The sequence below is a fragment of the Trichoderma aggressivum genome (genome assembly GCF_033847375.1).
Source record: "Trichoderma aggressivum f. europaeum strain CBS 100526 chromosome Unknown scaffold_013, whole genome shotgun sequence".
Lineage (NCBI taxonomy): Eukaryota > Fungi > Ascomycota > Sordariomycetes > Hypocreales > Hypocreaceae > Trichoderma > Trichoderma aggressivum.
The window spans coordinates 350,909-360,343 of NW_026946379.1; the positions used below are offsets into that span (position 1 = coordinate 350,909).

Sequence of the window (9,435 nt, forward strand, 5' to 3'; positions counted from 1 at the left end):
GTCTGGTCGCGCCGTCTCCATCCATCCATCCATCCATCCCAATTCACTCCCCCAATATCACACAGCTGGAGACTCCCACCAGCCTTCTCACACGCCCCCCCCCCCCTCGTCCACTTTTCCACTTTCCCCCATCGGCCAGCGAAGACCGACGGCAGATTGTCGCCTGGGCTAAGCTGATTCGAGAACAAGCAGGTAAACCCGCGAGCCATGTCCAAACAGAGTAACGACTCTGCCTACCAACATGCCGCTCAAAGGCCGAGTTATCCTGTCCGTCCTTGGGCCCTAGGCCAAAAGAGCGGCGCCGAAAGGCCTTCTTCTCCTGCTGGTGGACCCGACTTGGGCCAGGCCCCGGCGCAACCGAAGCTGTCGACCGATGCCGATATCCGATTTAACCCTCTTGTCCCATCTCTTGGCCAAGCAACGCCCTCTAGGCCTCATCCAGCCAAAGCACACGCCTGTGCGCCCGGAGTAGCTGGGAAGGTGAAGAGACGACCGGGGACCCGCCCAGCCCCAGGCCTGAGCAGGAGAACGAGCGAATAAAACCAACAAAGGCCGAGCTCTGGGTAGAGGAACCACCCCCCCCAGATCAAGAAGTCGGAATCCCGGGACAGCCGGCTTCCAAGGGCCAGAAAATTCTACGAAGGAAATCCCGCATGTAAAAAAAAAAAAAACTGGCCCATGGAAAAGGCGTGTCTTTGTTTTGCGCTTATTACCCGCATCGCATCACGCAGCAGCGCCTTTTCCTTTTCCTCGGCGCGCCGTCATGTTTTGGAGACGGGCCCTGTTTTTTTCTTCCCCCTTCCTAATTACAGGACAAGACGAGGCTCTCTTGATTCAAGGCCCATCACGAAAGCTGATCTCCTGATACTACGAGCGTATCTTGTACTACTAGACAGAACTAAATGCATACTAAGGCGCGTCTTTTTTCTTCTTCTTCTACTTCCTCCTTCCAACGGCTCTGCTCTAGAGGCAACGGACGTCTGAGCGACGTCGGAGGCTGCATCTAGCAGTCGTGTTAGTGAGCGGCAACATACCTGGACCAGAAACAAGTGTAAAATAGCCAAGCATGAATCCCGCCCGCCTCATTGGCGGCACGAACAACATCCCCATACAATACGGTAGCCTCCAAACGCGGATTGTGAATGTAAAAATGTAGGCCTAGATGCTAATACATACGCGGAATCAATCAGCTACTATTTCCCAGCCCATGGCATGCAAATCGCGCATCTCGAAAAGCCACCTCACCTCCGGAGATGCAGCCACCAACCCCCTTCTCCCGTGCTGTACTCGTAACTGTACAGTGAAGCAAAGTAAACACCCCCCCTCGGCGACCTGACCACTACAGTCTCATGTAGGCTACATACTGCCGTCAGCACCTCTTCGTGTTTCCGGCCTTCCTCACGATCCAATTCGCCCTCGGTGCGTCCCGGGATCGCCTTTTAACCCCATGGCAATGCCGGTAGATGTAAACGCTTGATCCGGGCGCTGAGCTTCAATGCTGTTCGTCCCCCCTTCGCTTCGGCCAAGTTCAGTTCAGTCATGACGACGGAACAGAACAGAAGCAACACAAACCCGGTTCGGCATTGTTCGTTCGTGCCATTACCATTCATCGCCATTGCCATTGTCATTGTCCTTGTCCCTTCCTGCAGCGGCCCATGAACCGGAATCCAGAATCCAACCCCGGAATCTCCCCCAGCAAATCGCCCATCGCCATCATTTTCAGCCGCTCGCCTTCTCGCCTCAATTCCCTTCTCTGATTGTCATTTTCACCGTCTTCCTGCTTCGGATATGCCTCGTCCAGACTCCACAACCGACGTCATTTGGCCATGTGTGGTGTAGGCAGTTGCATGTACCTATGTATACTTGTACTCTCGTACCTCGTACATACGCACACACCCGCCACCCCCCCCCCATTTCCGGCCTAGCGCCGCTGCCCCGCAAACTTGGCTGCTTCGCTGCATTTTCTAGCGCTTCTATCCGATCAAAAGTCGCTTGGCGATGGCGATTTGCGCTGGGAGTGACAAGGAACGAGCAATTTTGCCATTGCAGCAGAGGCGAGGCGAGAACAAGGAAAAATGATTGCGGATCGAGGTCGGCGAGTGTCTCTGCTCGTCACGGCGCCGTTTTGGCACGCGTTTTTCCCGCATTCGTGCCGCTACAGGCGCTGCGTCGAGCTCACGCGACGGGGGGAACCAGAGATGTACCTGCTGTACAAGGCACGGGTCAGCACAGGCACAAGTCACTGCTGGGTCATCCTCGTACTTGTACATGGGATGGGGGGGGGGACTCCACAGGCACGGAACAGCAACTCGAGAAAACAAGGGCCGTGGAGGGATTACTTTTCGAGTTAGGCACTGCGGATTCCCTCATTTTGCAGGTATCGAGTACTGGCTATCGTACTGCTCATCTACACTCACAGCCTGTAACTCGTACCTACTTCTACATGTAAGCCGCCTCGACTCGACTCGAGCTTCCCAGTCTCTCGCCTCGCCTCGCCGTTCCGGTACGTACCCCCGATCGGCCCGGTCTCAATTTTGCTCCGGTAGCCGCCGTGGCCGCAGCGCCTCTTTGGGATTCCGCCATAGCCGTGGCTGGGCTTGCTTTGATTCCTGTTCGACACGATACGACACGGCACGATTGGATGCGGATAGAATACAGTAGTACGAACCCAGTAGTTTACAGTAGCGGCAGACCTGGTCATTCTAGCTTCCAAGCAGGTACGGGGAGTACAGTACATGCTCTTACATGTGAAGAGGCGTGAGAGAGGCGTGAAAAGGCGCATACATCATACCGCATCTGCTGGAATGCCAAAAGTAGACATAATGCCTCCTGGCCCGGCCGGGGCGTCCGATTTGATGCAAGTCAAAGTGAAAGTGAAGAGTGATCACCGCAGCTTCAAGGCGATGCCGGCACTTTGCGAGGCTGCAGCAGCAAGCTCCAGAGCAGCTTCCGCAGCAGCTCCAGCTCCAGCCCCAGGCCCAAGCAGCTCAACACCATGCCGCTGATACGGCAGCACGCTCCTCCATCATATCAAGAGGCGTCCAACCACGGCCCGCGAGTTCAGCTGCCCATTGGCGAGCTGCTGTCGCTGGCCCTCGATGGCCGCTCCGTCTACGCGGCCACCAACCCGGAGCTGGTCTACTACGAGCTGAGCGCCGCTCCTCTGCAGGCGACGTCGCTCATCTACGTCGTGAAAAAGGTGAAATACCGCCTCGCCGGCGGCGGCGACCTGTCCGTGGGCAGGCTGCGCACTCGCCACGACGACATCTACCTCTTCCGCGACGCCTACGTCAACTTCTACGCGCCCCGGCGCATCGTCATCGACGGCAAGGCCAGCGATGCCCGCTGCTACAGGGACGTCAAGCTGTCGCCAGGCCTCATGGGCTGGTCGACGTGCTCGGCGTCGGGCCACTTCACGGCCAAGACGGCCCTTCGCGATCGCTGGCGGCAGCACTACCAGGTGATTTGGAAGGACGCCAGCGGCCGCATCGTCGCCATGGAGGACAAGGCGGCCTCGTCGCCTTCCGCGCCTGTCAATGGCAGTGCAGCAGACAACAATGAATACGCCGCCGCACCGGCTCCCGTGCCGTGCTTGAAGCTGCTCCGGATGCTCGACGAAAAAGATTTGGATCTGCTGGTGACGTGCTGGACGGCCCGCCTCTGGAAACAGGCACAAACGTCGCTGGGGAGCCCGCCCATGGGCCGGTCTAGAGGTATGTATTATACATTATAGCCTTGGCATTTTCTTCCTCTTAAATCATTTGCATCTGCCGGATAATTCACATGTCCCAGTCTGTTATCGTCATGCACGTCATTCGTGTGTGTGAGACATCGTCACGCGCGCTAACATGAAATGTTGAACCTCTCAGTCAAGCGATTCGCAGCACGATACCTCCGTCTCCGCTACATGACCGATCTAGTCTCGTCCAAATCACCCCCGACGCGACGCCTCGAGGCATAAGCAAATCAAGATCATCCTACAATTCTTATTCTTTAATTTTTATTATTTTCCTCCTTTTTTTTTTCTTTCCAATCCCGCTTATAACTGTAGTTCCGTACAAGGCCCCCGATCACGCACATAACGCCCACGCGCGCCGCACCCATACGCAGATCCCTTGCTGGATTTAAGATAGCCGAGAGTAGAGGGACATGGAGGGGCGTTTACTTGCATTGGAGCAAGCCAGCGGGAAACAGGTCGTCGCGATGGCCTCTCTTATGCGAGTTGACGGTTGAATCACTAGATAGGCGCCGGGAGACTGGACACAGAGAGAGAGCGCTCTTGAAAGATTTCCATCTAATTCAAGAGACCCAAGCCCCATGGATTGAAGCCGGGATTGCTGCATAGAAACCACTACCAACTCATCTTTACTGGATAGCCCATGCGAGTACTCAATCACGACTCCAGACAAGGCCAATTGCTCTCTCCAGGAATTCTAGCTGGACCGAGGACGCGCGACCACTTCACCAAACGTTTTCTTTTCCATTTACCTCCTCCTTCTTCATCCAGTACTACGAATCCATCTCCATCCTCATACTTCGTACACGGACCATGCAAGCTTCGCCGTTGCGTGCTCAGCACAGCACAGACTTGGACCCTCGCCAAGCGAGCCCAGCATCATCCATACACAGACAGGTATTCCCCGGAAACCGCATCACCTGCCCAGACACCAGACACCGCACGAGGCGAGGCGATTGCGACCTACCCAGTCAGGGAATCGTGACTTGTACGAGTCGAGCTTACTGCCGGTCGAAAACAAGGGGGCGTGTCTCTTAGGCTGAGCTAGCAGGGTCCAAGGCGCAATCAGATCGGCCGGTTCAATCTAGTTCCGACCGCGGCTTTTTTTTTTTTGACGCGCAGGGGTTTGTGTGCTGTGTGTTTCCTCGCGAAGAGGCCAAAAAGGCTCTATCCCAAACCCTGCGTATCCGGGGGGTTAAAAAAGGGCCATACAAAGTACAGTATGCGCGAATTGATGAGCCGAACGGGACACGACAGGGCCGCCTTTTTTCCCAAATGTCCATGGAGATGTGCCATTTTGGGGGTCTTTAGGAGTTTCCCGACTAAAGCCGCGGCATAAAGATTACAGCTGGAACCAGAGCAAGAATAAAGAGACGGTGAAACGGAAATCGGCCACCAGCTGAAGGGCAAAAAAAGGAGGTGACTGACAGCAAAGCTCACTAATACTGCCGGTATATGCGAACTTGCCCCCTTTTTTTCCCGACATCACGCAAATCAATGCACATCCTTATTTGGTATTTTTTTTTTGTATTTTTTATTGATTTTATTTTGGCCTCGATGGCAACCAAGTATGTACGAGTATATACTGGTATAGCCAAGTTGCTCTGGTCACGCAAAGCAACTCCATGGAGACGAACACTCCCCCACAGACCAGGGCCCTCCGTCAGAGCCGCGCTAGGATCCAAGGCAGCCTAGCCGACAGGAATATCCGTAATTGCTGATCCAGACTATTGCTTCGAGGCTAGAGCTGATATCGACCGCGTCGCCGGCATGCCGGATTGGGGGCCTGACATTGATTGCCATCGACAGCGTATGATTACCATGACCCAGCTTTATCGTCTGAGTATTACTCCCGTACTCCAAACTACTGTGAGGAAGGGAGCGAAAGAAAGGGCGGTAATGAGATGAGACAACGCATACGGCGCCAGCCAACGCAGAAAAGTAGATGTCATTTTGAAAATAGCAACGGCATAAGATAGAAAAAATAGAAAGGCTGGGGGGTTCGACTTTTTTGGAGGGGAGGCACTTGCATTGCCATGGTTCTGCCTTGATCGATCCACGCCCCCCTTCTCTAACTGAACCAACTAAAGCAGATAGATAGTACTCGTACACTTCAGCTCAAACGTTGTAACAAAGCAGTATTACGAGAAGCAAAGGAAGAATAAACTTGGCACATAGAAAAAGATAGGTACTTGGGGGCAACGGCAGTGGCACACGCTGTTTGTCATGGCTTGCCGCTGTGAGCCAATTGACTTTGCCCAGTTGACGAGCGGGTGTCGCGGTGGCTGGCCTCGACGGCAACAAACTTTTAGTGAAAACAAGGGCAATGATCACCAGCGGCAAAGAAAGAAAAGAGAAGAAGAAGAAATTGAAACACGAGCTTCTGCCGAGGGCCAATGGACCATCATCTACATGTACTTTGCCTCACATCACAAAAACCAACAATCTTGATAAGGAAGTATATACATACGGGTGTTACTACCAGCAGCAATCTCGCATTGAAGCCACATCTCCCTCTCTCCTCTGCGTCTAATAGAGACACGGAGCAGTGGCCCTTTTTCTTTAGCCTCAAAACGACACCCATCGTTGCTCCGTACTCCGTACTAAACTACGGACAATTTTCCAATGGCCCTTGTCCCGCCAGGCCCAGAATCTCTCTCGTTCGTCTTACTAAGGGCAGCGAGTGGAAGAAGGGCAGCAAAAAAATGTCGCAAGGCCAGACCAGACGCTGTCATTTCTGGCTATTCCCGGCGATGTGCAAAAAGTAGCCTCAAACCTGCTAGTAGCCAACTAAGCAACCAAAGTAGTATAGGGATTTTCCACACCTGAAGCAAGCCTCACTTTTTTTTTTTTGGCACTCCGTCTATTCTGGCCCTATCTCTAGCCAATCTCCATCAAAAAAGGGGAGGCTCGCTTTTGATTGCAGGGTAGAACGGGACATTCCCACTCCTGATAGTCGTAGTACGTAGAATGGAGTCCGATGCTGCTCCTAGAAGCATAATAGCTTCATGTACTCGTACGGAGTGCTTTATATTGCAACATCCAGTTTAGCTGAGTACGGGGTACATTAGCAAGAGGTGCCGAGGTGCTTTCGCCCGCAACAGTAAAGCCAGCCAACGGAGTACTTCCGGATGAACCAGGTCTCACTCATTGCCTCGATCCGATGATTACATGGTATTACTCGCTTCTTTTCCAACAATAGACCTGACATGGAACTCCCCACGCCCCGGGTCCCCAAGTTATCCCTCAAAAAGATACATGTCACAGCAAAGCCGTTCCATTTCCTCCGACCATCTCCTTACGCTGTAACTTTTTTTTTTTTTTGGCTCCGAGGAACACAAAACAACGAGGTGGCCCCCGTTTTCTTTCTCCGGGAAGTGCAGCAGCTAGACCCTCACTCTGGCGTTGCAAAGAACCACAAAAAAAGATTATGGCCAGGGGTCTTTTTTTCCCTTTCGTTCGTTCTTTTCCTCTTTCTTGACTTGTCTGCGGAATACCGGCACTAACACGGCTCGGAATCAATACGGCGCAGCCATTGGACAAAGATGAAGATGGGCAGCGGAGCCGAAGCACCGAATTCGCACCAGAAAGCCGGCGGAAACGGATCAACTCCGGGGCAGACGAAGGAGTTGAAAGAAATGAATCAAGTGACGAGTAGCAGGAAGAGAAATACTCGTATACATGCACCAACGGAAATGAGTAAAAAGTACTCCGTACAAGTAGCCCAAATGTCCAGAAACAGAAAAGGGCTCTCCATCAGGCAGTTTGCTGACCTACATGAATGAGAATATCCTGGCTAACAACACTCACTCACACAGGTCCCTAGCCCCCCCCCCCCCCCCCTCCCTTGCCTCTCGCTTGCTTTCTCACTCAGTCCAGTGTCATGGCTTTTTCTTTGCCAAGATCGTCAGTGCGTTTCCTCGTCCTCGGCCGATTAATGGCGCTCTTTCCCACGTTAGTCGCCCGCTGTCAGTTGGTCCCAAATCCCGGCCAAGCGCGGGCTATGTGACGTGACGAGGGAAAAAGAAAGGCACAAGTGAGAAATCGCCTAGCATCGCCAAGTCTTGAGGGCACGGCCGGCGAATCGCCTTGGCAACGTCTTGGGATATATTTCTTCAGCAATTGAAAAAAGAAAATGATGAAAAGTGCATATATAGAAACAACAGAGTAAACAGCCAAAGCGTACTCGTACAGCGCAAAAACATAACATGTACCTAAGATAATACAGTAAGACGCAGAAACCTGGCCAAAGTGGGCAAATACAAAGAAACCCATCAAACAACGCAATCATGCGCCATTATTGATCACACACTCGGAAAAGGCCCGGCCTCGTTCCGCATTGCTGCCTTCTGACTCTGGCTCTGGCTCTGGCCGCTTCTTTTCTAGCACACCAAACTTACTCGAGTCCCAGACCGAGGTGGCAAGGGGGGGATCCCTCGAGTCGGCCTTGTGGAGTCTGTCCAAGGCAAATCCCGTTTCCGCCCCTTCTCGCATTTTTTTCTCACTCACTCGCTTTTTTTATTTCCCTCGCGATTCGCGTCATTTGCGCAAGATACGGATTCGGGACTAGTGCTTCTCGCTGACGGCGATTGAAGCACCGGCGCTCCGTTCCCGTGGGCTGGGGCGAGGCGAGAAGCACATTCACGTCACAGTCACCGGCGGCAATTGGGCAAGGGACTTGATTTGGTTTGATTTTTGGTTGTTGCCTGTTGCTGTTGCTGCGTCATGCGGCGAGTACGGAGTATACAGGCGAGTATACGAGATAGATACGAAAGTCCAGCTGGCGTGATGGAGCATGATTTCGGCAATTTGGTGACATGGCTGAAATACCCGATTTCGACGCGTCGAGATGGCAAAGGTGCTTTGCTTGTAACTAGATGTTGTAGATGCACGCAGAATTACAGCAGGTCTATTGCAATGAATATCACATTCACATTCAGCCATACTCGTAGTTTTTGATTGATATAGTAGGCGAATGTATTACAGTAGCTGCACAAGTCCTCCCGCTGGCGTCCTATGACATCAATCTCAAGCCTACCCGGGACTCCAAACCTCACCACTTTGGCCTCGACAGTTACACTCATTGATCTCACCGCAACTAGATACTCGTCCTCATACACCTCAATCCAGCATTCATTCAGCGGCCCTGTCTCACTCACACAGATTGTACAACCCCCTTCTACGCTCATCCGAGACACATGTCTCAACCCATCAAGAAATAAACACAAGACATCTCACTCCCTCCCATATTCCAAATCCCACCTCAATCTGCAACCCCAAAAATAAGCATAACCCAAGCACAACAGTAGCCCGTCTGCACCACCAATTCCAGAAATCCCCTCAGCTCCATCGAACAGCTATAGCTCCGTACCATCCGCTGCAAGGACTTCTGCCAGTATAGCCGGCCGAATCGTACTCAGAAACAAGGTCCGCCGCAATCATATCACCCGGGCCGATCCGGTTCCTGTGCCTGTGGCCTGGGGGGACCCCCCTTTGATGCCGGCCTCATCCCATCCCGTCATGGCCGACCAAGTCGCCACCAAGGACGACACGATAGTCCGCAAGCGCAAGACTCATCGCAAGTCTCGCCTGGGTTGCGGCAACTGCAAGATTCGCGGCGTCAAGGTAAACTCCAGCTATGCGGGGGGGGGGGGGGGGGGGGGGGGGGGGGGGGGGGGGGGGGGGGGGGGGGGGGGGGG

At 53.3% G+C, this 9,435-nt stretch overlaps 2 protein-coding genes across 2 annotated transcripts in view; both read left to right on the top strand.

The window, feature by feature from the left end:
• Positions 1–2,995: 2,995 nt before the first annotated feature.
• Triagg1_4247 (uncharacterized protein) lies at positions 2,996–3,961 on the top strand (the record flags this gene model as incomplete). The annotated part of the gene is made up of 2 exons (XM_062898629.1): positions 2,996–3,713; positions 3,870–3,961. 2 exons carry the CDS (start codon positions 2,996–2,998, stop codon positions 3,959–3,961), a joined length of 810 nt encoding a protein of 269 aa, XP_062756754.1.
• Positions 3,962–9,256: 5,295 nt separating this feature from the next.
• Triagg1_4248 (uncharacterized protein) overlaps positions 9,257–9,435 on the top strand; it is a gene marked incomplete at both ends in the record, with an annotated part of 1,677 nt that continues 1,498 nt past the window's right edge. Inside the window, one exon of the mRNA XM_062898630.1 lies at positions 9,257–9,361. Coding sequence (XP_062756755.1) covers positions 9,257–9,361 — 105 coding nt within the window. The remainder of the gene's footprint in view (positions 9,362–9,435) is intronic.